We start from the raw sequence: 27,983 nt of genomic DNA, 5'->3' as shown, positions 1-27,983 counted from the left end.
TCACAAGCAAATCATAAAAATACAAGCAGTAAAATAACAATCAACATAATATTAAACCAGCAAGTCATTAAAAGCTATCCTAAACAAAAACGTTTTTATCTGAGATTTAAAATTGAAAATAGAGTCCACCTGGCGAATGTGCAAAGGCAGGGAATTCCATAACTGGTGCTGTACAGCTAAAAGCCCTGCCACCAAATCACTTCATCTTAAAGTTTGAAACAGATAACAGAAAATGATCCCAGTGAGTGCAAAGGAGTGTAAATGAAGAGGATCAGAAAGATAATGAGGGGCCAAGATATGAAGAGCTTTGTATGTTAAGAGGAGGATTTTGTATTTGATATTAAATAGGGAGCCAGTGGAGGTGAATAAGAATTGTAGTTATGTGATCAGAAGCTCACGAGTAGGTATCCTAGCCGCTGAATTCTGAATTAACTGTAGTCTATGAAATTGCTTATCAGGGATGTCAGACAGGAGAGAGTTACAGTAATCAATCCTTGATGTAACCAAAGCATGAACATTGTTTGTGTATTGAAAAACATCATTAAATACATTAGAAAAATGTATAAAACTAAGCTTATAAACTTTTTAAATTACATTTGAAACTTGTGAACTTGTGAACACAGCAGGCCAAGAGCCTTTATGGGACAGGGCATCAATACAAATCTACCAAAATGACTGACATACTTAAAAATCTTGTGTAAAAGCCTTTGCCTAATAAATGCTTCAAAAATGTTTGTAATTTTATTTATTACCTTATGAGTTTATTATCTCTTACACATGTAAATATGAATATTGTTGACTCTGACAAATTGCTTTTGGTGCACTTATGTTGCATTAGATAAATGCAAAAATATTAATATAAATCTTTTATAATACTACAAAACGGAGGTAAAACACAAATGGCCAGTGCCACTGGGAATGTTGTGATGGATGAACCCTGAGATAAGGGGGCCCCATCATCACTTTTGTGTCCCAGGCCAGGTTTCACTATAGCACACTTTAAATGACTCATAAATGAGTGCGTTCTGAGTCAGCAGTCAGAAACTGCAAAAAGATGTAGATTTGGGCGTGTACAAAAAGTGGAAGTAGTTGGTTTAGAGAAGCGGAAACAACTTTTACAGCGTATGAGTGGTTGTTAAGACAGTGGGCCGCACCGGGCGCGCGGGGGGCGGGGAGTGTTTGTTCCACCAGCCGCTGCCAAACAGAAATAGGCTGCTCTGCTGCCATATCCCGAATTAGACATGGCTGCGACTGGAGTTCTCCCCTTTATCCGGGGAGTAGACCTGAGTGGGAATGACTTTAAGGTAAGAGTTTTACCTTTAAAGGTGTGTAGATACAGGACGGTGTTCATAAATCATGTGCTTACTCGAGGGAAGTGATGTAGGTTAGTTAGCGTGTCGGAACTGGTTGAGATGATGAGCTAGCAGTGCTAACTGTGCTAGCTCTGGGCGTTAGCTCGCGACTTGTCAAAATTTGTTGCGGTCAATCAAGCTGTGACGGCCCGAGGAAATAACGAGAAGTTAGTTAGTGGGTCAGCTGGGTTGGTTGACACCTTGTCATGGTTGTGGCCTCAATAAATGAACTGCGCTGCTAACAGGCAAAACAGAAGCTCCCTACAGACTAGATAAGAGTCCAACATACTGTACGCATGACAAAGAGGTTTATTTTAAGCATTTGTAAGTCATTGTTGGTTTTTTTACGTTGGTTAAACCAGTATTGCACGGTCTCTCAAGTGTGTCAGTTCACTTGAGTGAATTTGTGCTGATGCTCTGTCTTATATAAAGCCACTTCAGTCAGTCAGATCTGATCATCTTGAGATGATCCTGTGAGCAGAACAGAGTTTCTTGTGTTGAAGTGACATCACTCTACCAAGTTCAGCTTGTTTCACATAAAAAGTAGGATTTTATGGCATTTTGGTTGGCTAGAGATGTCAGAGTATTTTATTTTTCACAATTAAAGTGACACAAAAGGCATGGTTATCAATATTATAATAGTTTTGTCGAAATGAGCTCAAATTGTAAGAAATGGTATACAGATAAACAGACATGAACAATTCCAGCGTTATGGATGTGAGATTTACGGAAACTCAAATTTACGAAATTTACGAAAACTCAAAACATAAATTCAGTAAGAATATAACATTATATTGAAACATCTGTTTTCCAAAACTACTAACCACAGAGTTATTGAATCAGATTATCAGTCTGTAACCATTTTTATAGGTTAAATGAGGAAAATAAGCATACGTTACGGATGTGGCCAAAAAAGTCTGCGAGTTTACAGTATACAACAGAATTTGTTGAAATTCTGTTAATTAAATTGCACAACCACCAAAATATTATGCTAATCAAAAGGATAAGACTTGGCTCTCTATAGAACAAAAATGATTGATTTTATTTTATTTGACATTTTTGTATTTGTGAGGAAAAAGTCTTTGTTATGGATGTGACCGATGTGTAATTGCCACTTGTGTGACTTTGGTAAATCAAATATAATTGTTTAAAAACATTGACGGAGATATTATTGAGTATTTTTACAGTCCTTTAAAATACAAGCCTACACAAAGAACTTAGAAAGGGTTTCGCTATTTTGCTAAAAAAATAAAATAAAATCCGGGCAAGGTTGACATTTGCAATTGCTCATATATTTAAAAGCATTTTAACCAAATGTTCTTTCTGTAACTGAACACAACAAATAAAATCTGCAGTTTTATAAGTATAAACTACAAGAGAGCTACGAGTTTTCATAGTGCAGGTTTTAATGAACTGTACGTTAAATGTATTGTCTTTAGTATGGGCATTTTTTTGGCAATTCAGTTAAAATGCAATTCAATAGCCAAACTACAATTATGGTCAAAATTATTCATTTGATATTAATACAAAAAAATGCTTAGAATATTAATTAACGAAGGATGGTGCAGTGGGTAGTGCTGTTGCCTCACAGCAAAAAGGTCGCTGGTTCAAGACTCGGATGGGTCAGTTGGCATTTCTGTGTAGAGTTTGTATGTTCTCACTGGTTTCCCCCACAAGTCCAAAAGACGTGCACTACAGGTGAATTGGGTTAGCTAAATTGTTCATAGTGTATATGTGCGTGTGAATGAGAGTGTATGGATGTTTTCCAGTACTGAGTTGCAGCCGGAAGGGCATCCGATGCGTAAAACATATGCTGGATAAGTTGGTTGTTCATTCTGCTGTGGCAACCCCAGATTAATAAAGGGACTAAGCCGAAAATAAAATGAATGAATTGATTAATGATTACGTTTCATTAAGATGTTTAGTCAATGTCCTAACTTAGAGGGCCAGTTCACCCAAAAATGAAAATTTACTCACCCTCAAGTGGTTCTAAACCTTTATGAGTTTCCTATTTTCACAAAATAAGATATTTTAAACCATTGACTTTTATAGTAGGAATAATAAATACTATAAAGTGGTTTCAAACGTTATATATATATATATATATATATATATATATATATATATATATATATATATATATATATATATATATTTATTTATTTATTCTGTTGTGTTCAACAAAAAAATGAAACTAAGACAGGTCTGTGACAAGTGAAGGTTACAAAAACAATGACAGGATTTTCTGTTTTGGTTGAACTATCACTATAATTTAGACATTTTTTTTTTATCTCTGTCTGTGTGTCTGTCTGTCTGTCTGTCTCTCTGTGTGTGTCTGTCTGTGTCTGTGTGTGTTTTAACTTTTAGATTTCAGAATTTCAAATAGTTGTCTTTTCCCAATATTGTTGTATCCCTCCAAATCGTACATCAACAAAAAGCTTTTTTATTATTCGTTACTTATTACTTTATTCATTACTTATATGCATTACTAGTTTTTTCATCAGCTTTCAGATGATTTGTTAATCTGTTTCCAAAAGCCCTCACTAGATTTGTGGTCCGGGGTTACAAATAAAAACAAAACAAGCAAAGCGAAGTACATGTAATAACACAATTTTAATAATCCATTTTATTTCTTACATTGTTTGTACTTAAAAGCACCATTATAATACAACACTTATCTGTGCCACAGTGTTGTATCACAGTGAACATGCTCTCTTTCTTTACTGAAATCAAACGTATGGAATATTTTGAAAATAAAAGCAGAGGAATTCAATATTAAGATAACAAACTTCTCATTACAATTTCATGTCTGGATATTATTAATGATGTAGTACAAATCTGTGTTATAAATGCACATTTTCTTTAATTTTACCCTTTTTTCATGAAAGATTAGCTAATTTTAAGTGAGATAAAATCTAAACACCTATTTTGACAACATTACATGCTGCGTTTACATGAAACTGATGATGGCAGTGGAGCATTTACAGCTTGTTTTTAAAACTGCAATCAAATGCTATTGAAATGTTAATATTAATCATTAGAAGAACGTTTTCCATGGTAATCATTCCATGCCCAATAGTAGCAGTCAGCCAGATCCATCAATAACTGTCTCACTGCCTTGAGTAACTCATGTGTTGCGATTGTAATACTTGCATTCTTTGTTTCCAACAGGGGGGCAATTTTCCTGAACATGTCAAGTCTATGACCAGTTTGCGATGGCTGAAGCTGAACAGAACGGGCCTTTGCTATCTTCCAGAGGAACTAGCCTCCCTACAGAAACTGGTGAGTGTTTGTTACTCAGCTGAGTCACAATTTCATAGTTTGCAACTGGGATTTGTCAATGATCTAATGTTCATTTTTGGTCTTTTTTTGTGTGAAATCAGGAACATTTGTCTGTGAGTCACAACAGTCTCACAACGCTGCACGGAGAATTATCAAGTCTTCCCAATCTGAGGGTAAGTGTGATTACAAATTATTGTGAAATACATCACGTTCCTCTACTTGTACTCTATTATTTAGTGTATACAGTGGTCGGCATATGAAGTGGATCAAAACGTTTTATTAAGATTCTCCAAAAGCTATTGAACAACATTATTCTTGGAAAAACTTTTTTAATCCACTTTAATTGTTGACTACTGTTCCTTAATATTTATGCAACCAATACATGAATCTTTAAAGGGCCATGAAACCCCCCTCTTTCAGGTCAATGCATCAACATGTGCATGGAGCTTTGTGGACAGAGGGGGAGTGGGCATGGCCGGCAGTGCAGGGGAAAAAGATTAAAGTGTCAGTTGGTTCACAAAATGAGAGACAAACGCGGAGGAGACGCATGGTTTTATAGTTTACAAAGTTAAATGTAAAAAAATAAACAGTAATTAGTTTAATGTCCTGCTACATTTGTTATTCGGAATTTCCTGTACATATAACCACAATTTGTTATATAATTATAAAGATTGTCGTGTTTATATAAACACTATAAATTAGGAGGACTTCTCTCAATCCCCCGGTCGGAATGCAGACACAGTGGATAGCAGTGCAGCCAGTCTCTTGCCCGGTCTATTTCAACCATTAACCCTGCTGGTAATTTGGAGGATTTTAAAGATGTGCGAACGCAGCAGCATGGATATAGACAATGTGTCTTAATATCGAGCCATAGACTGTAACAAACTCAACTGATAAAAGTCTGCCATTCTCCAATTCTCGTACTGCTCTCCAGACAAATATGCTGTCTGCAAACCAACAGCTTTGCTGTATCAGACCTGACAGCATTGCGGGGGAAAACATGCAACAAACCCTGTGGATCATGGAAACAAACACATATGACCTGTGTCTCGCTTAGTCATTGGGTCTCCCAGCTTGGCAGGTCTGCTTTGCCTTTCAAAAGCACATGCTCTCATAAATAATTAAGAAGCAGGGTCTCCTCATAGGATAAGAAAACTCTGCTATGAATAATAATGAGAGACTGACGTCTCATCACTTCACTTGTAGTTTTGTGTATGTCACTGATTTTGATCTCGCTCCAAAAATTATTTTCATTCCGATAGATGAAAATAGCTGACAAAAGCTCAAAATGATCCAGTTTTCCCTACAATTAAAGCTGACAGGTGCTAATGTTGTCTTAAATAATGCTCAACACGCACACATCTGTTAAAATCTCAACAAAAAAAAAACTCCTTGGTTTCTTGAACCTTTATAAATGTTTTGGCCTGTGATACTTTTGCAATAATTGAATCGTTTTAGTGAGAAAGAAGGCTTTAAGCTGATCAAAATGGATCGTTATAAAGAATTTGAGAATTGTATTTCAAAATAAATGCTGTTGTTCTTAATTTTCTAAATGAATCCTGACAATACATGCATACATGTAGCATCAAAAATATACTTAACTAATTTCAAAATTATAAAGAAAATAGTTATATTTGGTTATAAAATATTACCATTTTACTCTATATAGTGTATATTTTATTTTAATAAAAATGCAAATCATATGGGCATTCATTAACTTAAAATTATCTAATGCCAGTCTGTGTATGCCTGAATCAAATACATTTTCCTAAGCTTTATTTGAAAAACAATATTTGTATACTAAAATGATTTGAAATAAATATGCGGATTTCCAGCATTATGGATGTAACATTTGCAGTAAAAGCTCAAGATGTTAATTCACAGAGAAAGTATTTAACAATATCTTGAAACATCTGTTTATATTTTCCAAAACCAGTAGGCACAGAGTTATGGGATCAGGGAAATATCAATCTGTGAAATTTCTTTATATATTAAATGAGGGAAATAAACATGGGTTATGAATGTGACCAAAAAAGTCTGTGAGTTTACAGTATACAAGATTTTTTTTTTTTTAATTCTGTGAATTAAACTGCACAACCCAAATGAAATAAGACTAATCAAAAGGAAAAGAGTTGGCTTTTTATAGAACAAAAATTCTATTTGATTTAGGATTTTTGCATTTATGAGGGAAAAACTTTGTTATTGAAGTTATAGCCCTCAATTATGGATGTAACGGATGTGAGATTGCCACTTGTGTGACTTTCGTAAATCAAATCCAATTGTTTAAAAACAATGACAGAGACATTTGATAGTACTGTTAAATACAAGCCTACACAAAAAACTTGTAAAATAATAAATAAAAAAAAATTAAATGAAAATAAAATGCAAAATATGTGTCATTATTTAGTGTATTCATGCAATGATGGAAAGAAGTGCTTTTTCTTGTCTGTACTCATTAAAACACGCTAAAGAACGAGCTATTTTACTGAATTATTCTATTTTAAATAATTAAAAACTTAATTGCTGAAAAATCTAAAAAAATGTATTTTTTTACTTAAGAAAAATAATATGCAGAAAAAGATTAAAGCTATATTACATTTGCATTGGTTTATGCTTGAAAACCCATTTCCTCATTTGACCTGTACATAAAATAGCATTTTTTTATGATTTACACAGCATTATCCTAATTTTTGTGTAAATATTTCTGGTGGTGTAGACCCATAATTAATCAGCTCTTGTTGTTTTCTTGTAGGCGGTTGTGGCCAGAGCAAACAACCTGAAGAACTCTGGTGTTCCTGATGATATTTTTCAGCTGGATGATCTTTCTGTGCTGGTATGTTGAGAATTGCCTCATGTTTATTTCTCACTTAGGAGAAAGATGAAGTTCCTCAGTTAAGTGCAAAACTGCAGGCATGACTTAACTTCGTGTAAGCAAGCCTGTGGTTGATCATTGAACAAAGTGTATATTTGTCTTAGATTATGTGCTGTAATGATGGTAAAAGAGATGAGTGTTTAGTTTATAGTTATCGTTTGCTGTTCTATTTAGGATCTGAGCCACAACCAACTAACCGAAATCCCCCGGGACTTGGAGAACTCCAGAAACATGTTGGTTTTAAACCTCAGTCACAATAGGTATGTTTTGTGTCTATTTTGTTCCCAAGAGAGGAACAAGGATCAATCATGAAAACACACTTTTTAAATATATATTTTACATTGTAGTGCTATTGTCCTATTTTAAAAGGTGATCTCAGAGGATGATTTTAGTGTAGTAATAATCCAGTAATAGCTAGGCTAAGTGGTTCTGATGGGATGGAAAAAAACTCCTGAGTTCTTTAGACATGTTTTTAAAAGTTGAACTATTTTTGAACTTGACTCACCATCTTAGAAATGCTTTTTAAATGGCAAAAGATGTTGAAAGCTCTAAGGCCTAGTATGGCAGTATGGTTCTCAAACTTTAGATGCATTTAGTTGCATTAAATATATGATGCTTTTTAACCTTTCTATTCTTTATGATGTTTTTAGATTTTCTAGTGATTTTTTTTTTCATCAAAGTATCCAGAAAGAGTCATGGTTTTCCCCAATATGCTGTTGAAATGTTATTTTCACAATATCCTAATATAAAAAATGCTGAATATAATATTTAAAACAATGATAATGAAAACAGTAGTAATAACATTATTATTATTATTATTATTATTATTATTATTATTATTATTATTATTATTATTATTATTATAAATAGTACCTAAACAAATAAAGTATGGTAATTTGAGTACCATATCAGTGATAAAAATTCTCATTGGGTTAACTTTATTTTTTATTCTTTTAAAGGCCTAGAAATCACTAATTAGGCTACTTTATAGAATATTTAGGTTTTTCAATACCCGTTTTTTTTCATTGACAAAAAAAAAAAAAAAAAGAGAGTAGTTATTGAGGAGTTATAAAAAGAGTACATTTTGCTGATATAATTCTGTAATAGATTTGCTGAGACCCCTATTGAGTTTCGGCCCACTGGTTGAGGGCTCGTTTTTAAAATGTTTAGGTTTTGTTATAGTTACAGTTGGCGTCCACACTACTCCGGCATCTTCAACCCATGCAAACATAGCATTTTATAAAATCCAGAAGATCCCATTTTAGTTTGGAAATGCTGATGTTCTATTTCATTACAGAATAAATGAAATGCGATCTTTTGAAATCTATCATAGTCGCTCTCTGACTGGTCTTTCGGACTATTCTGTGTCGTTCCCTGATTCATTCCTGATCACCTCTCTTATATGACCATTTCACAACTGGTAGACTCCTAGTATGGATGCTGGTTATTTATTGTGTATTTTTGGTTGTGTAGTGTGAAACATTGTGAAACACCACACTGGATGAGGAGCATTTTCATTCTAAAATGCTGTTTAGAATGAAAAATGCACTAGTAAATGCAGCCTATATACACAGTGCCTATAGAAAATCATTACTGTGAAAATGTATACCTTAACTCACATTGCACCCTGCTTTTAAAAGACCTTCAGGATAAAGTTGTAGAAAGGCACAGTTTAGTAGAACGCTACAAAAACATTTCAAAAGCTGTAAAAGTTATTTAGAATGTGATTTGATTTCAGGCTGTATGACAAAAAGATTTAATTATTTCAAAGGGTTTGATGATGTTCTAGTGGCACTGTATGTCTGCTTACATCTAAAAAAACAAAACAAAAGCAATCCCATCCTGTGTACTTAAGCGATGACATTTTCTTGATGCACTGTAATCTGATACAGTTCATTGACATTTGCTCTTTCCCACAGCATTGATAACATACCAAATCAGCTGTTCATTAACCTCACTGATCTGCTGTACCTGGACCTAAGTGACAATAATTTGGACAGTCTGCCGCCTCAGATGAGACGATTGGTCCATTTGCAAACCCTCATACTCAACAATAATCCGTTGATGCACGCACAGCTGAGGTACGATAGATAGTTTTATGGTTCCACTTATTTTCATCGATGCAGCTAGCAGGCTACATTTAGGTGAGATGACATCACTGCGTTACCATCATCACCTCAGTTAAACTCTAATCTGGGTCAATTGTGTGCATTTGTTCATCACAGGCAGTTACCCGTTATGGTGTCTCTTCAGACCCTCCATTTAAGGAACACACAGCGTACTCAAAATAATATGCCCACCAGTCTGGAGGGCCTCTCTAACCTAACAGGTAAGATCTAAACCCGTTACTGCTCTAAAATCTATTTCTGTTTTTTCAATGTGTAATGTTTTTTATAATATGTGTTTTGTGTAGATGTGGACCTGTCCTGTAATGATCTGACGCGGGTTCCAGAATGCTTGTATTCTCTAGTTAATCTCAAACGGCTGAATCTGAGCAGCAATCAGATATCTGAGCTCTCACTGTGCATAGATCAGTGGACCAAACTCGAAACGCTCAACCTTTCTAGAAATCAGCTCACATCTCTGCCTGTAAGTCCATCATTGACATATAAATTCACACAGGGGAACTTTAACTAAAAGTGTTTGCCCTTAAACGAACAAACGCCACTTTTTAAAAAAAAAATATATATTGATTTTACAACTGCTCTATGGTTAAATTAGGCTCTAGGGTTAGGGTCTACAGGTCTGTTGGAGGTACTTTTAGCTTGTCATAAATCATTGAATCTGATTGGATAATTAGCATCTCTCTCAAAAGCTAAAAAAGATAAATTTGGTATTTTAAACCAAATTAAACCAAATGGTATTTTTTTGTTTCTTCTTTATTTTAATTGTGTTCCGAGACTGACAGAAAATGAAAAGTTGCTTTTTCCAGGCTGATATGGCTATACTCTCATTCTGGTGTAATAATCAATTAATTTTGTTGCAATACCGTGGCTGTAGAAGGAACAATGATATAATGCAGTGCTTGAAAATAGTCCCCACCTAGATAACTAGGTAGCAGTGCTGCGTGATATCATTGTGCCTGCTGCAGCCATGATGCTGTAGCAAAATCCCTTGATTATTATGCCAGAATAAGAGTGTAGTTTGTAGCCATATTGAAAAATAAAATATAGCATTCTTAAAAAAAAAAAAAAAAGAAAATAGCAACTTCTACAGAAGAGTGAAGCTTTAAATAGGAAAACTATCAAAGTTCTTTTTGTTGTTGTTGTTGTTGTTGTTGTTGTTTTATTTGATTTGAGATGCTAATGGTCTAATCCAGGGATGTCAAACTCAATTCCTAGAGGGCCGCAGTTCTGCACAGTTTAGTTCCAACCCTAATTAAACACTCCTGATCAGACTAATTATGTCCTTTAGGCTTGACTGAAACCTACAGGTAAGTGTGTTGGAGTAGGGTTGGAACTAAACTGTGCAGGGCTGCGGCCCTCCAGGAGTTTGACACCCCTGGTCTAATCTATTTTAATGATTTATGCCAAGCATGTCAATCCATTTCAATGGTTTATGCTAAAGTGTTACCGCCAGCCCTGTAGATTAGCTGAATGTTTTCAAAAACTGTAAAAGTCAACTGTTTAACTCTAGGGGAGATGCAAATTATATACTGCCTCTTCTTTTTCCATTTTTAATGCAGTCTGCCATTTGCAAGCTGTCCAAGCTGAAGAAGCTTTACGTGAACTCCAACAAAATCGATTTTGATGGCCTTCCATCTGGTGTTGGGAAATTATCTAACCTTGTTGAGTTCATGGCTGCGAATAATAATTTGGAGCTTGTTCCAGAAGGGCTATGCAGGTGAGAACTGGCATAGTTCATTTTAAACACCTATTCATATTGTATTGAAAATGGTAATATGTGTTGTTTTGATTTGCTCAGGTGTGGAAAATTAAAGAAGCTGGTTTTGAACAAGAACCGGCTTGTGACATTACCAGAAGCTATCCATTTCCTCACTGAGCTGGAGGTAAAACTTAATTGTTGTTGTAAGAATTTTCCAAACCTTTGAGTTTCTTTTTTCTGTTGAACAGAAAAGAAGATAATTTGAAGAATGCTAAAAACCTGTAAGCATTGACTTACTTTTTTTCTATGGAAGTCAGTGATTGCAGGTTTTTAGCTTTCTTCAAAATATCTTTTTTTTTGTGTTGAGCAGAAAAAAGTAACTCCATAAAGGTTTAGAACCATTTGAGGGTGTGAAAATAACAAGTACATTTTTATTTTGGGGTGAACTATTCCTTTATTCATAATTTAATTGAAGATTGGAATATTTGCTGCTAAAAAGTAAGCTTCACTAGCACAGTAATATATTAGTCTTGAAATATGTCGAATGAGAAAATGGCTATTTTAAATGTTAAAACTGCAGTTTTCCATTTGCAAGGCATTTATCCGTTTAAACATTTTTTGGGTGTATGTTCGAGACTTGTGGAAAAAATGTATTGCAATGATTTGCATTTTTAAAAATTTTTAAAAGGCCAATGCCCAAATATATATTGTGATTCAGTGTACAGTCTTTAAAAATATTTTTCCATCTTATAGAATGCATGCAATGTACATATTCATTAGAGAAAGATTCATGCTGTGTCAGCATCTGTGCTCTTCATCGTGGATGTGACGTTGTATTTGTGATACTGATGATTAGGTTTTGGACGTCCGTGAGAATCCAAATCTAGTCATGCCCCCTAAACCAGTGGACAGGACAGCTGAGTGGTACAACATAGACTTTTCATTGCAGAACCAGCTACGATTGGCTGGTGCATCTCCAGCCACTGTAGCAGCAGCTGGTGGAGGTAAAGAGTGCAGCATTTTATTTGATCTTTCTTCTGAGTTATGTTATTGGATCATGAGTTATCACCGCCTGATGATTGCTAGCTCATGTTGCTGGGTTTGCAGTAACAAAACGAAAAATATGTACACTTTTGTGTGTCTTTGTATACAGGAAATAGCCCACGAGACCATATGGCCAGGAAAATGAGGCTAAGGAGATGCAAGGACTCTGCCCATGATGATCAAGCTAAACAGGTGCTGAAGGGAATGTCAGATGTGGCTCAGGAGAAGAACAAATCCATTGAGGTGAGGAAATAGACCGAAACGAACAGTACCTTTTAGTTTATCTACAAATGATAATGGTGTTCATGTGGGTTCACTTTAGGAGAACGGAGACTTGAAATACTCTGATCTGAAAACCAAGCGCTGGGATAAGAACCTGGAGAAGCCTCAGCTGGATTACTCCGAGTTCTTCTTGGAGGATGTGGGCCAGATTCCTGGCGTTTCGGTTTGGCAGATTGAAAACTTTATACCCATCCAGGTAGACGAGGCCTTCCATGGGAAGTTCTATGAGGCAGACTGTTACATCATTCTCAAGGTCAGTCCTGTGCAATTCTAAATAAGCTTTTCCTAATAGCTGTTTTGTTTCTAAGAACACGGCTGTTTTCAAAATTGCACTTTTTTTAATATGTGTTTTCGCTGTTTGTCCAAATGTCCATTTTTTTTCTAAAGCCTGGATATAATGTGGTTATGTGGATACTACAATCAGTAGTTTTCGCCTCATGAGCATGCATGTTGTTGTTTTCTGCTTTCGAATTGGCCAACAAGGCTGGGTTCACACCAGATGCGAATGAGGCAGCAAATGTATCGCATTGTTCGACCATGGGACTGTAATCCTTCTCTGTTCAGATGTTTGCATTGACTTTGAACTTTTGCACATTTGACTTGAATTTGATTGCGTAATACTTAATTCCCAGTTTGGTGTTTTTTTTTTTGGTTTGTTTTCATGTGGACTGAGATTTGTGTTTTAAAACAAATGGGGGAAAACTGTTTATAAAAATACTTGTGTACACATGCACGTGGCCTAAGAGCCGGTTACTGAGGTGGTTTAAAATTTTTTAAAATGTCTTTCTTCTGAACACAAAACAACATCTTTTGAAGAATGCTGGAGTAAAGCAGCTATTGATATTTATAGCAGGAACTCAAAGAATAGTCAATTGCATTTACTTCCAACAATCTTCATTATTTCTTTCTTTGTGTTTAACTGAAGAAAGAAACTAAAATATAGGGGTGGAGGTAAATCATGAGAGAATTCTTTTTTTTTTTTTTTGCGTTAACTTTCTCTTTCTTTAAGAAAGATTGTCTGGACTCCCATGTAGGTTTATTACAAATCATTATAACGCCCACCTGCAATCTTCATTGGCTGCCTACAAAAACAACAAGCCTTGGTTGCCTTTAAAACACTGTAGTTAATCCGTTTTGTATTCACTTCCAAAAGACTTGAACCCAAACTTAAACAGTAAAAGAAACTTTTCATCATTACTTATCTCACTTTTTTTTTTTTTTTTTATCTCAGATGTGGTAATGGGTGTTTGGCTTTCAACACATCCTGTTAACTGATATTCTGATCCTGATATCAGTCGTAACAATAGGATCAGAAAAAGAGGAGTTTAGAAACACAAGATCTTTTCAGACAGAGAAATTAGTGATTTTTGCAGTGTAAATTGAGATAAGTGTTTTGTTATTTTGTTTTTTGTCTTTGGTTAATACTAAATCAGTAAACTTTTACAATAATACATGCGAGTGTCACTTTAAATGAGCCATAGTTTAAACAATGTTTCCTAAATTTTGTAAGATTTTCTCCCAGTCTGCATCTTTAATGAATAATAATTAATAATTATCTACCAATTAATCTACTGTAATGCACTTTGGCAGACATTCTTGGATGAAAACGGAGCTCTAAACTGGCAAATCTTTTATTGGATCGGGCAAGATGCTACTCTTGATAAGAAAGCCGGCGCTGCTATCCATGCTGTCAATCTCCGTAACTATTTGGGGGCAGAATGCAGGACTATCAGAGAAGAAATGGGAGATGAGAGTGAAGAATTCACTGTGGTCAGTAAAACAACCATTTTCCTGCACTAAAGCATGCAGTTTTTTTTGCAATCTCAGCACATACTTAGCTATATTTGTCCTGCATTTCAGGTGTTTGATCATGAAATCTCCTACATTGAGGGTGGAACAGCCAGTGGATTTTACACAGTAGAGGACACACAATATCCAACCAGGTGCAACACCAAAAACAACACCCAGGACGGACTATGCTTCATCCCTGTTCTGACTCACACTAATCCTGTTTGTTGTGTATTTTGGGCAGGTTGTACAGGGTTTATGGGAAAAAGAACATCAGATTAGAGTCCGTGCCTCTAAAAGCATCCTCACTCGACCCACAGTGAGTTTAGTGTGCTGTTTGATCTATTTTATATAAATATTCTGATGTAGATGAATCATACTTATGATCACCCTCTTTCTTTCCTTTTTAAGATTTGTCTTTTTGTTGGATACTGGTCTTGAAATCTATGTTTGGAGAGGAGGCAATGCAACACTCGGTGGTACTACAAAAGCAAGGTAATGTGCAATATGATGAGAATTATTTTGATTCATCTGTTTGTTCAGATTTATAACAGCGCCTTTGCTATTTACAGGTTATTTGCTGAGAAAATCAACAAAAATGAGCGAAAAAGCAAAGCAGAGATAACAACTTTGATGCAAAATCAGGAACCTCCTGAATTCTGGGAAGTTCTCGGAGGACAGCCGGAGGAAATCAAGAAGCATGTGCCTGATGACTTCACTCCTATCAGACCCAAGCTCTATAAGGTGAGGGAATGACCTGTTTGGTGATGTATGTTTTCACAAAGATCAGTCTGTGTAAAATAGTTTGTGCTTTTTGTCTGTTAGGTTGGCTTGGGCTTGGGATACCTTGAACTTCCTCAGATCAACTACAAACTGTCTGTGGAGCACAAGGACAAGCTCAAACTAGATGTTGTTCCAGAGCTCAGACTGGTAATTATTAGTTTTATACATACCATCAACGTTAACATCAACGTTTAACATCAATTTTAGCCACTATAGATAAATTAACATTGAAAATGTACACTACGATTCAACAGTCGAGTCAGCAAGATTTTTGTTATATTTAGTGATGTTCCGAAATGAGAATTCTAGGTTAAATCTGAAAGTCTCTAAACAAAACCTTAGAGCAGTGGTCACCAAACTTGTTCTTGGAGGGCCGATGTATTGCAGATTTTACCTCCAATCCTAATCAAACACACCTGAACAAGCTAATTAAGGTCTTACTAGGTATACTTAAAACATCCAGGCAGGTGTGTTGAGGCAAGTTGGAGCTAAACCCTGCAGGGACATCGTTCCTCCAGGAGCGAGATTGGTAACCCCTGCCTTAGAGTGACTTTTTAAAATACAAATGTCAGTGTTTTTATATCATTTGTAAAACTGAAAATACATTTTAACTTATTTACTGTCAAGTATTTCTGTTGATTGTAATAATAATAAAAAAAAATGTTTAATTTAAAATCAAAATGCATTTTATCAAATTTAATAGTCAAGTATAATACTAATAATAATAAAGGTTTAATAAATTCTTTGTACACATTTTAATTTGTAATAATGGTATTTTTTATGATTTAAAATCTTAGTCTACTATTATCTTAGTAAAATAATTATTTATTGTTTAGTTCAGGGTTCATACGGTCCTGGAAAACCTGGTAAAGTCATGGAATTTTGGCAAGGCATTTTCCAGGCCTAGAAAATTTTGGAAAAATAAATAAACACAAAGTTTTGGAAAAGTCATGGAAACGTGTTTAACAAATTTGTGTGTGCTTGAATATATTTGAGAGGATAGTATTGGATACACTTCAAATACAATTGCGATGTGTATCCCTGGCCTTCACATGATATTTAATTGATGCACTCCTTAGGAATCCCCTCGAAAATGAGATGGTTCATCTCAAGGGGCTATCCCATTCAATAAATTCAATTCAATTCTCTGTGTGGGGCAAAAAGCAACTGTTTCAGCTTCACCTTTCTTTTACTTTCATTCATTGTAATTCAAGATACATTTTGAGTGTCATGTCCAGAAACAATCTACAGAGGTAAGATAATGTGGGTGCTAAAGGCTAATTTCTAAAAGTCTTATGAAGACAAGCCAACATTTCTAAAAATATCCCCACGAGACATTTTCTAAAAACTATTTGACAGGTATAAAATAAACATAAACTACATAGATTGTCACATATTTTTATATATGCTGTAAAAAATTTGAACATGCATTTTTTTCTTATTTACCACGTGTGCATAGACATTACATGAAACATTAGGTCATGAATATTTACCTAAAAATTTTGGAAAAGTCATTAAAAAAATCCTGGAATTTTAGTAATAAAAATGCATATGAACCCTGTTGGCAAATATAGTTTACATTGCAAAAATGTTTACAAATAGTCTTTTTGAAATAAATTCTAATCTTTCTATCGTTTTATTAATGAAAGAATCTGATAACAAAAAAAATGGTTGCACAACTTGAGAATTGTTTGATCAAAACATCTTATTAGAAAAATTTCTGAAGAATCATGTGCTACTAAAGTCTGTAGTAATGAAGAAAATTGAGCTTTAACTCACAGGAATAGATTGTATTGTAAATATTTTGTAATAATATTCAGGTTTTCAAATGCAGCCTTAGTGAGTATTTTAGACTTCATTTCATTAAAAAATCTATGACGTTATATAAATTTATTATTATTTTATTTATTTATTTATTTATTTATTTATTTTTTACCAAAATTTACTACCCAAACTTTTGTATTTACATCCAACTCTTGGAATATGGCTTTGTTTTAGGTACAAGGTCTATTGGACACTAAAGGTGTCTACATATTGGATTGTTGGTCTGATGTGTTCATTTGGATTGGCCGTAAGTCTCCACGTCTCGTCCGGGCAGCTGCATTGAAGCTGGGTCAGGAGGTTTGCGGAATGCTCCATCGGCCAAAACACGCTGTGGTCATCCGTAATCTGGAGGGCACCGAATGCCAGGTAAAATTGACAAAATAAGAGATAAAAAAACAAACCTGTTTATACAGAGATAGATGATCACATCTCTTATTTCATGTTACACTCGACAGGTCTTCAAATCCAAGTTCAAGAATTGGGATGATGTGCTGAAGGTGGATTATACCAGGAATGCAGAGAGTGTAAAGCAGGAGGCGGGTTTGTCTGGTAAAGTGAAGAAAGATGTAGAGCAGAAGGACCAGATGAAAGCTGACCTGACGGCTCTGTTCCTGCCTAGACAACCAGCCATGCCCCTTACAGAGGTGAGACTTCAGATATCTTTGACTTTTTCATCCTGTTGAAGTGGTCATGAACTGTTGAGTTTGTGCTGGATTCCTTCATTTAATACCCTCATTAAATAAAGGACCAGGATCCTCTCTTTACTACTAGATTCACATCTTACCACAAGGTATGATGGATTCTGCAAGTGAATCAAATGTCCACTCCAGGAAGCAGATTAATAAAATAAATACTCTTTTATTAACAAAACGAATCGGTGAAAAAGATGAATAATACAAGAACAAAACGTTTTACTTCATTCTCTGTTGAGAAAGCCTCACAATATACAGAAGTCTGATTAAGCGTGCTGCTGGTCTGCATGTTCCAGCCTTTTATACAGTTTCCATGCTCATGAACACAGGTGTTTGCAATCATAAGATATGTTTCATGAAGCACAGTTAAGCATAGCAAAGCATTTGTTTATCAGCACTTGGGCAGGCAACCCAATGTCTCCACATCCAGGGTCATGGCTCCCAATCAGTGAAGAACTCCTTACTCTCCTGATAAGTCTCCCAAACATCCTTCCGTCTGCGATTGCAGTAGTTTGTTAGGAGCTTTGATTGAGCCATGTTCTTTTTTTATTACAAGCATTTAACTGACCAGCCTTAATAAATCACCCTGCCTCAGTCGGAAACATCTCTGTCGTCTCTTATGCTTCTTCTCATCTCTAATAGCTGCTTTAGCAAGCACAGGGCTATCAGAATATGTAAGTGATGTTTTGTGTCTTACAATTAATGTCATTAAACCACCAGGAATTTTACTTGCTCTTAACTGGTGAGGTTTAGAAGGGCGGTCTAGTCGCAAAGTCCGTAATATAAATACATAAACCTATTCGGTCCCACTTTATATTAAGTGGCCTTAACTAATATGTACTTACACAGGAGTTAATAGTTTGTTACAATGTACTTATTGTGTAAATACATGTATTTACTGTATACTTGTGCCTGATTAAATACCTGTATGTAACTACATCTGTAATTAACTTTTGTAATTACATTTGTAAATACACTGTTGACCATCCCTTACACCTTAACCCACCCTTAAACCTACCCATACCACCAAACCTGTCCATAACCCAACCTCTATCCCAACTCAAAAGCAGCACAAGTGTTCTCAAATACATTATAAACACAGTAAGAACATTGTATTAATTTTTTTCATTTAAGAACATAGTAGTTAAAGACACTTAACATAAAGTGGGACCACCTATTCAGACAGATCTCCACCCGAGAGCAAATGCATGACGGTCCTCTTGGTGTGACATGCTTATTAGGCAGCGCAGCTTCATTCCACTCCCCAATCAGCAGTACAAAACCAGCCACAAGTCACACCACCATAAACAAACCTGAGAGCGCAGGCTGCGAGTTTACAGTTTAGTTAAAGACTATTATCAACCTTGAACATGCAGAGGATAATAAGAATACTTTTTATTTGTTTAGAACTTTAGTACCACTCAAAGTGCTTCACAAGCGTAAGCAAATATAATAAACAACATCAATGTCGAGAAACTCAAAAATAGAAACAGATATAAGCAAATATATGAAGCAAAATAAACACAAAACAAGTATAAGCAAATACTAAGAGCAAAAATAGGCCACAAATATAAGCAGATAAATGCATACATATATACATTACATACACACACAAATACACAATGTTCTAGCTTTTATATTTGTATGCAGTTTTTGGACTAATAAGAAGATACTGATGTAGTTCTGTAAAATTAATAGCGTGTTTTTGCTGTGGGTTGGTTGTAACTCTTGACAGGCGGAGCAGATGATGGAGGAGTGGAACGAGGATTTGGATGGCATGGAGGGATTCGTTCTGGAGGGGAAGAAGTTTGCCCGTTTACCAGAAGAAGAATTTGGTCACTTTCATACTCAGGACTGCTATGTCTTTCTCTGCAGGTTTGTCAGATCCCTGCATTAATATTAACTGCACAATTTGTGGCCACATTTAGAAATCTTCATTGGAAATCATGTCTCTACTAGTTTTGCTGGGTTTACACGTTGTCCTTTACCTTACAATTCATTACAATGCAGTGAAAATGAATGGGAAGCAATGAAACGATGGGATTTTTGTGTCTGTTCCAGGTACTGGGTGCCAGTGGAGTACGAGGATGATAAGGAGAAAGGCAAAGAGAAAGGAGAAGAGGGAGACGATGAGGAGAAACAGCCTGAAGAAGACTTCCAGTGTGTGGTTTACTTCTGGCAAGGCCGTGAAGCCTCCAACATGGGCTGGCTGACCTTCACCTTCAGCCTGCAGAAGAAGTTTGAGAGCTTGTTTCCAGGAAAACTAGAGGTACAGCATGCTTGTTTGGTTAAAGCTTGAAGTAAAGTCAGACGTTAGCATTTAGGAGACCTCATATCTCTTGTCTTTGTCAGGTTGTGAGGATGACGCAACAGCAGGAGAATCTCAAGTTCTTGTCACACTTCAAGAGGAAGTTTATCATCCACAAAGGCAAGAGGAAGCTGAAAGTGGACAGCGTGCAGCCAAGCTTATATCACATCAGGACAAATGGAAGCGCACTATGCACCAGGTAACTATATAACTTATGGCCAGACGGAATTTGTGGAAATTTTTTGCTATTTCTGCTGATAATTTTGTGAAAAAATACGCAGGTTTATGCAGAATGATTTTGGGAGCATCATAGCTAAAAACTTAATATATGAAATAAAAAATAATACCTTTTTAATTTTTAATTAATGTTTAAAATGCAAATCCAATTAGATCCACTTATTTGGCAAGTCTCATATAAGATATCTAATAAAAGACAGATAATATAACTTTACAAACTGTATTGTAAACAAATCATATGAAGATTTTCACATTAGTCAATAATATTACTGAAATTAATAAAAAAAAAAAAAAAAAAATATATATATATATATATATATATATATATATATATATATATATATATAAATGTTAATACATAAACTTAATGATAGGATAAAAATCATGTGTTGGACTATTTATGACCAGGTAGTATCTTTTTAACTGCTACAGATGAGGGCAAACTTATTAGCCCTCCTGTGAAATTTATTCTTTAAATTATTTCCCAAGTAATGTTTAACAGATCAAGGGAGTATTTTCTATGTATTTTTTTCCTCCAGAGAAAGTTTAGTTTTAGTTTAGCTGGATTTTATTGTATTTTATTTTATTTTATTCTATTTATTTTTTATTGTATTTTTTATTGTATTTATTATTTATTTTATTTCATTTATTTTCCACTTTATTTATTTTATTTTCTATTTTATTTTTTTATTTTATTTATTTTTTGTTCTATTTCTTTTTCATTTTTTTATTCTATTTTTTATTTTATTGTATTGTATTTTTTTTCATTCTTTTATATTTTCATTCAATTTATTCTATTTTATTTAATTTTTTATTATTTTATTTTTATTTTCTCTTTCGGTTATTTTTTTGCTTTCCTCAATTGGCTACAAAACAAACCACTGTTGTCCAATGACTTATTAGCCTAGTTAAACTAATTAACCTAGTTACGCTTTTAAATTTAAGCAGTTTAAGCCAAATCCTAATATCTTCAAAATAACTAGTCAAAAATGATGTGCTGTCATTACGGCAAATACCCAAAAATGTTACTATAACGTTTTGAAAAAAAAAATCATCCCTATTAAACAGCACTTGAGGAATATTTGAAAGAGAATTAAAATTTCATAGGAGGGCTACTAATTTCTAACTAACTCTATATCTATACATTATATTCATGTGTTGTTGTTTTTCTTTTTTTTTTTTAAAGGACTATTCAAATAGCCACAGACTCCAGTAACCTAAACTCTGAATTCTGCTTCATATTGAAGGTAAGCTGGCATTTTTTGTACATTATTACAAATTTCTCATGTATTGTAACTCCTCATGATATACGTGCATATCCATATGCGTAAACTTCATGAATCTAATGTTGCCTTTTGTGTAGGTGCCATTTGAAAGCACAGACAATCAGGGAATAGTGTACACATGGGTGGGACGAGCAGCAGACCCAGATGAAGCTAAACTGGCAGAGGAGATCATGAACACCATGTTTGATGACACTTACAGCAAACAGGTACACACCAGCTGTAGAAATCAGTAGCTTCCTCTTTTAAATGCATCTTGGTTTTAACAGTTTTAAGTGTTTTTCCTATTTTCTTCAGGTTATAAATGAAGGAGAAGAGCCAGAAAATTTCTTCTGGGTTGGCATTGGCTCACAGAAAACGTATGATGAGGATGCCGAGTACATGAAATATGCTAGACTGTTTAGGTAAGGAAATGAATTCAAAACACTGCACACTTTTTTTCTTTTTTAATGAACGCATACTAAAATTATATTCTGTGGAAGAGTGGTTTATATACTAGAAAATCTTGTTGGGTTGATTGACCCTTCGCTAGGCCACACCCGAAAACCGCCCCACACCAATTGTGGCTTAGCAACCGTAGCTAGATGCGGAGGTCTGTCAAGCTAAAAGAGCGGAGTTGAAATGGTTTTGCTTTCGATATTCCTGACACACTCAGTGATAGACGCTGAAAGGTCCACCCAGTTGGCCCAATGCCGGTGTCCACTGGTGGATGAAGGTTCACTGCATGTTCGGTCTTTCCAGTGCACAATGTTGATTTATATTAAACTTAACTCATATCTGACTCCAATTTTAGTATGAGGTGGTTTAGAATATTAATATATTTATCCTCGTTTTATCTGACTCCAATTATAAAACATTAAGAAGATTATATCAATATGTAATTTAGATAAATGTTTGAACCGTTTGTCTTCACTAGTAACTATTACATCCGTTCATTTGGGTGCTCATGTCGCTCAGAGAAATCGCCTCGGCCGAAGGCGTCCCTCACGGTCACACTCCGGTCAGTCTTGAATATTAAACAGAGGTAAATTGACTAATACTTTAGATGGCCGCTACCAGCGCGCTCGTTCTAAAATACTTTAGTTAGTCCCGCTTAGATGTACACCTTTGAGTTAAGACAATCATCATTTCTAATTAGAGGTTAGGGCATTAATATAAATGTACCCGACTACTGGACTCTATAGTAACTTTGGTTTTCACCAAGCCCATGGTTTCCCATATGAACTTAATTTAGAATAATATTACCTTCAAACAAAGGTCGGGTACCCAATCTAGGTTAGTCGTGCAACACCTTGTTGACCTAGACGGAAGTTATCGCCCTTTCCACCTAAGTACACATGAATCAATACCAAGAGTCAGCCGGATCCCTAAAACACAATTAGTGTGCCAATGCTCCATCTCAATTGGATTTTAGTCCGTCTACTGACCTGACGCAAGACGTGCGGAAACAAGGATACAGCGTAATCTACTTGAATTAATTACAGAGTGAGCAAAATATGGTCAAACATTACAATTTATTAGTCAGGTAAATGTATTATGCCAATTCAATCAGTCAATTCATAAATGATCAATACAAAACATCAAATTATCAAAGATAAATCCAAGATGAAAAAGATGCATTCCTGACTTTGAAATATACATAACATGGAGCAGACCCCATGTTATGGGCTGATCTGGTTAGGCAGAATCGCCCTGAGTTTTTCTTAGACCTTACCTTAAATAATCCAAGAATTCTCTCAAGGAAGGGGGTGTGAACAAAAGGCATTCACACTTAGTGGCACACCCCTCTCAGTGGTTCAAAAGATGCCTGAAGTTATATATTTATTGTTCTGATTATGTCTATTTCTGAGAGAATGAGACCATTGTACCAATCGCACTGAGACATTTCAAATGATATCAAACATGATAATTAAAGTCAGTTTGGTTAATCTAAAACATTCAAACATTGAAATGACCATATGCGTGAGTTGGGGGGATGAAACTGAGTCTCAGCATAGTCAGATGCAAATGCAGCAGGAACTGGTTTTTCCCGCATTCCTCCCTGGTGGGTTGTGAAGTCACCAGTCTCTGTTTTCAGCTCATGTTTTGAATTGTCAAAGATATCAGAATATTTGTAATATTTCAATTCTTACAATGCCAATAACTCACACTCCTCCTACCGTAAAAAGATCTAAACTGTGTTTCCTACAAAATTACAAAACAGGTGATGTTTCACAAGTGTCTTTTTCTTTTTTCGCTCCATATTACAAGCACTGCTCTGTTTAAGCCCTCGCGATGGCTGTAAGAGCAAGCACAATCTAGTCATATTTCAATATTTCATATTTGTTTCAAGCTACGAATATTTGAAATCGCATATAAACAGAACAAAACCGAGATGTGATCACAAACTGAGCACTTGCGATCAATATACTTCACCCGCAGCTGTTTTTCAGTCATTTATAATCGCATGTCCATGTCAGAGCTACATTTCACCATTGTTTTCGTCTGTGTTTTAGAGATTTAGGCTGCGTCCAAAACCGCATACTTCCATACTATACAGTACGCTAAAATCAGTATGCGAGCCGAGTAGTATGTCCAAATTCATAGAATTCGAAAATCAGTATGCGAGAAGTACCCGGATGACTTACTACTTCCGGCGAGATTCTAGTGCGCATCCCATGCACGCTGCGCTATCCCATGATGCCCCGCAAGCGAATTCATGAATGGGAGTAAAGCGACGCAATTGATGCAGGTAGGTCACGTGACCATGACAAAATGGCGGATGTAGTACGTCGATAGTATGTAATACTTTTCACGTTCATACTGTATAGAACGTACTTTTCTGACGGCCGAGTAGTGCGTTTTAATTCAAATGCAGTACCTATTGAGTAGTAGGCGGTTTCAGATGCAGCCGTTGTCATTTGTGACGACGGTATAGCAGGTTAGAGCCTGCTTTCATATTTGATGTCGGATTAATATTAATATAATCCCCTTTCTGGCCTTTTCTTTCTGTGAATGGATGATTTAGAAGCACTGTCCATGCATGTTACCTCGTCGGTTAGTAACGCTGTATTTCATTGCCCAACAATTAATACATTTTTAAAATTTTTATTATAAGATTATTTTTACATTTCCCCTATCCTGCTGTGCATGAACTAAGCTGTTGAATGCTCAGTGAATGAGGCGGCTAGAAATTATGTTTCGATTCAATTATTTTCTAATCGGTTGCGTATTATGTGGTGAATATACCCCTGTAATGCATAATACAGTCCTTTTTGTGTGGCTTTCTCGGATATCCCACCAGTTTGCCAAAAATGACTAATTGTATCCCTGGGAATGTCTGACACTGGCACAGACATATTGTTATAGACGTGTCAGGCGCGAAAGCTTGACAGGCATAATGACAGTAACTAAGGGTAACTTAGCGAAGGGTCAATTAGATGTACATAATAAAACACTGTTCAAAGAACACAGTGCAGCCCAGAAATACAAATTAATTTAATTTTCATTTAAAACAAAATATACATTTTATAAACATTTTATACCTGTTTGGAAAAGTAAAGAGACCGAATTAATATTTTTACATTACTATTTCTGTTAAGCTACATGAGGATAATATATCCCTGAAATTTTGACATTTTTTTACACTGTATTAGTTGAAATATTAAACTCATAAATTTAACACGCTTTCTATATACAGAATCACTTTGGTACATTTTAATTTTATGCACATATCAAAAAACGTAGGTAATAAATGCACCTCTCTCCATTTACAATAATCTTTTGTTTTTCATAAAAAAACATGTTGTTATTCACATTTTTCCCCACATCTCAGGTGCTCAAATGAGAAAGGCTACTTTGCTGTATCAGAGAAGTGCTCAGACTTCTGTCAAGATGACCTGGCTGATGATGACATCATGCTTCTGGACAATGGGAAAGAGGTAGAGCTTTGTGTTTTCTGTGCTTTCAACCAAACACAGTGTCTCCTTTAAGTGTGTATTTTTATGGCTAAAATATTTGTTTGTGTGTTTTGCAGGTTTACATGTGGGTTGGCACACAGACAAGCCAAGTGGAGATTAAACTGAGCTTGAAGGCTTGTCAGGTTAGTTTTACTGTACACGAGAGGCCTGTTTCATAAAACCAGTTGAACAAACTCCAGGTTGACCAAACCAAACAATGGAACACCAATTTGATTTGAATAATGTAGATCCACAAACAGCTCAAAGGAATTAAATTTAATCGCGGACCTTGGATCAAAAAATAATAAGCGTAAATCAAAAAATTGACATCACATGTAAAATTATAACACGCAAAAATGAAAACTAAATGCAAAATAAGAAACAATGAGGTTGCGTACTGAAAGATGAACGTGAATAAAAAATTAAAACATGTTTAGAATTTCATTGCACAAAACCTGAATTAAGATTTTCCTACAGTAATTGCCAACAAAATCAGTTTATCTGCTCTTATGTGAATGTTTTTCCACATTCTGTGCTTGCGTTTCCAAAAGATGCAGAGTTTCACGTAAAATCATGGGCGGGCTTTAGCATAATCATTGGTCCATTAGTTGAAATTGACAGTTGCTCCTCCAGCCAATCAAATGAAGGGAGAGTTGACATCACTCTAATGCAACTCATGACTGTTCAGTGTGCCACTTGTTTCCAAGATTTTGAAATAATACTGATGCCTGTTTGTGATCGCAGGGATTTCATACAAATTAAACATATGTATTTCATAAATTATTCATATAAATGTATTATTTTTCAGTCCACAACCATGATATATTTGGCAGGAATTTAATCCCTTACAAAGGCTTCATATAGCAAAGCAAATTTATATCTTAATATCTGAATGTAGATATTTATTTAAAGCTATTATTAATAATACTGACAGTTCAAAACAATTTGAATAAGTAATATAAAATATAAATAACTATAATTTAGAAAATATAAATTATTAGCAACAAAAGACAAATTTGACTCAAATGCTTTTAGTGTAAAAGCAAAAAAAAAGCTGAGAGATTGGGAGTGGCTTTGTTGCATCACATATATTTCACTTTACTCACAGCTGATTGGTCCAGTTTAAGTTTGCAGTGTTTAACCCAGGGTGGATTCCATTCAGAAGGGCTCATCCCTATGCCCTAATGCCTTTGGAGGGTCTCTCTGAAGAGATAAGGGCATAGGCATGAGCCCTTTTGAGTTACAGTGTGTGACCCCATAAAAACTTCCCTGCTCAAAGGTTAATTTCCCGAAGTGTTCTTCAGTTGTATTTTTTTTAAATCCTTAATTTTAAAGGGCCCTTCGAAGTGGCCAGTTGCGGTTTCCCCTTGGTTTGGAACGACACTTCAATATGGTGGCTATTATTTTTTTCACTCTGAATTCCCCTTTCAGATGGTGATATGTCCTGTTTTGGAATGCACCAACAGATTAAATACTGCTTCAGAGCAGGTTAGCTGTGTAGTGTACGTTACAATGGCAACAAAACCTAATCAAAACCAGCCCAAAAACTCAATCTACGTGTGTTCTTAAGTGTGAAAAAATCCATTCTAGCTTTGTGGAACAGGCCTCTACACTTCAGACTTCCATTTTTGGACACACAAACACATACTCTCCCCTCTGTGGCTTCTAAACATTTGTGTCCCCCTCAGGTCTATATTCAACACATGAGGTCTAAGGATACGGAGAACCCCAGAAAACTGCGCCTGGTGCGCAAGGGCAACGAGCCTCACTGTTTCACCCGCTGTTTCCACGCATGGAGCGCCTTCAAGACGGCACCCGCATAAATCAGCAAAGTCTGTCTGAATACAGTACGAGCATTCAGAAAACAAACAGCACACTCACAGCAGACTCTCCATTATTAATGTGCACTGCATCACTCTCTTTAAAAAGCTCACGTACGTGTTTGCTAGTTAAAGCAATATTATCGAATTTTTATATTTCTGGGTAGATTTAAGAGTCTAAACGATACAGCACTGGGGGGTAAGCCCCAGCAAGCATTTTTGTTTTTTAAAAGATGTCAAATAAATGTCTAATAGACGTCTAAACATAGTTGTCTTGGCTAAAACAAGAGTAAATTTCAGTGAAAATCTAATAGATGTCTAAGAATAGGCCAAAACTAGACTAGTCGTCAAATAAGCAGAAATGAACGACTACACGTATAAAGTCTGTCTATTTGAGGACTAGTCTAGATTTGGGCTAATCTTAGACGTCTATTAGATTTTCACTGATAACCCAAGTTTAGTCTTGTTTTGGTCGAGCTGTCTACGTTTGGATGTCTATTAGACGTCTATTAAACACAAAATTGTTTGCTGGGGCATTTCCTCGAGAGAACGGATGCTGTATTTCTGAAGGGACGAGTTTTAGAGGAACATATCGATTGAGGGAGAGTCTACTTTTTGTTTTAAAAGTCATCTGGCTGCACAATTGTTGTGAA

The 27,983-nt window shown here is 35.4% G+C and overlaps 1 protein-coding gene across 2 annotated transcripts; it reads left to right on the top strand.

The window, feature by feature from the left end:
* The first annotated feature begins 1,181 nt into the window (after positions 1–1,181).
* flii (FLII actin remodeling protein) lies at positions 1,182–27,371 on the top strand. 2 transcript variants are annotated; one of them, NM_001257146.1, is made up of 30 exons: positions 1,182–1,304; positions 4,524–4,634; positions 4,736–4,807; positions 7,387–7,467; positions 7,681–7,766; positions 9,426–9,587; positions 9,732–9,835; positions 9,920–10,095; positions 11,192–11,349; positions 11,431–11,515; positions 12,188–12,335; positions 12,485–12,618; positions 12,698–12,910; positions 14,248–14,427; positions 14,518–14,600; positions 14,690–14,764; positions 14,857–14,940; positions 15,018–15,189; positions 15,271–15,375; positions 17,227–17,418; positions 17,508–17,696; positions 19,480–19,619; positions 19,806–20,013; positions 20,097–20,251; positions 21,476–21,536; positions 21,653–21,781; positions 21,870–21,976; positions 25,387–25,492; positions 25,588–25,653; positions 27,199–27,371. In NM_001257146.1, the coding sequence occupies exons 1-30, from the start codon at positions 1,242–1,244 to the stop codon at positions 27,331–27,333; spliced, it is 3,780 nt and encodes a 1,259-aa protein (NP_001244075.1). In that variant the 5' UTR covers positions 1,182–1,241; the 3' UTR covers positions 27,334–27,371. The 2 variants fall into 2 exon arrangements, 1 of the variants encoding a protein (NP_001244075.1); XR_015479879.1 differs by lacking the exons at positions 17,227–17,418; positions 17,508–17,696; positions 19,480–19,619; ... (6 more) ...; positions 25,588–25,653; positions 27,199–27,371 and adding an exon at positions 15,774–17,112 and having other exon boundaries at positions 1,233–1,304; positions 15,271–15,574.
* The last annotated feature ends 612 nt before the right edge of the window (positions 27,372–27,983 follow it).

This window comes from Danio rerio, chromosome 3, assembly GCF_052040795.2.
Source record: "Danio rerio strain M-AB ecotype USA chromosome 3, GRCz13ab, whole genome shotgun sequence".
NCBI lineage: Eukaryota > Metazoa > Chordata > Actinopteri > Cypriniformes > Danionidae > Danio > Danio rerio.
Note: the sequence above shows the minus strand (reverse complement) of the source record. Positions and strands in the feature narration are given on the sequence as shown.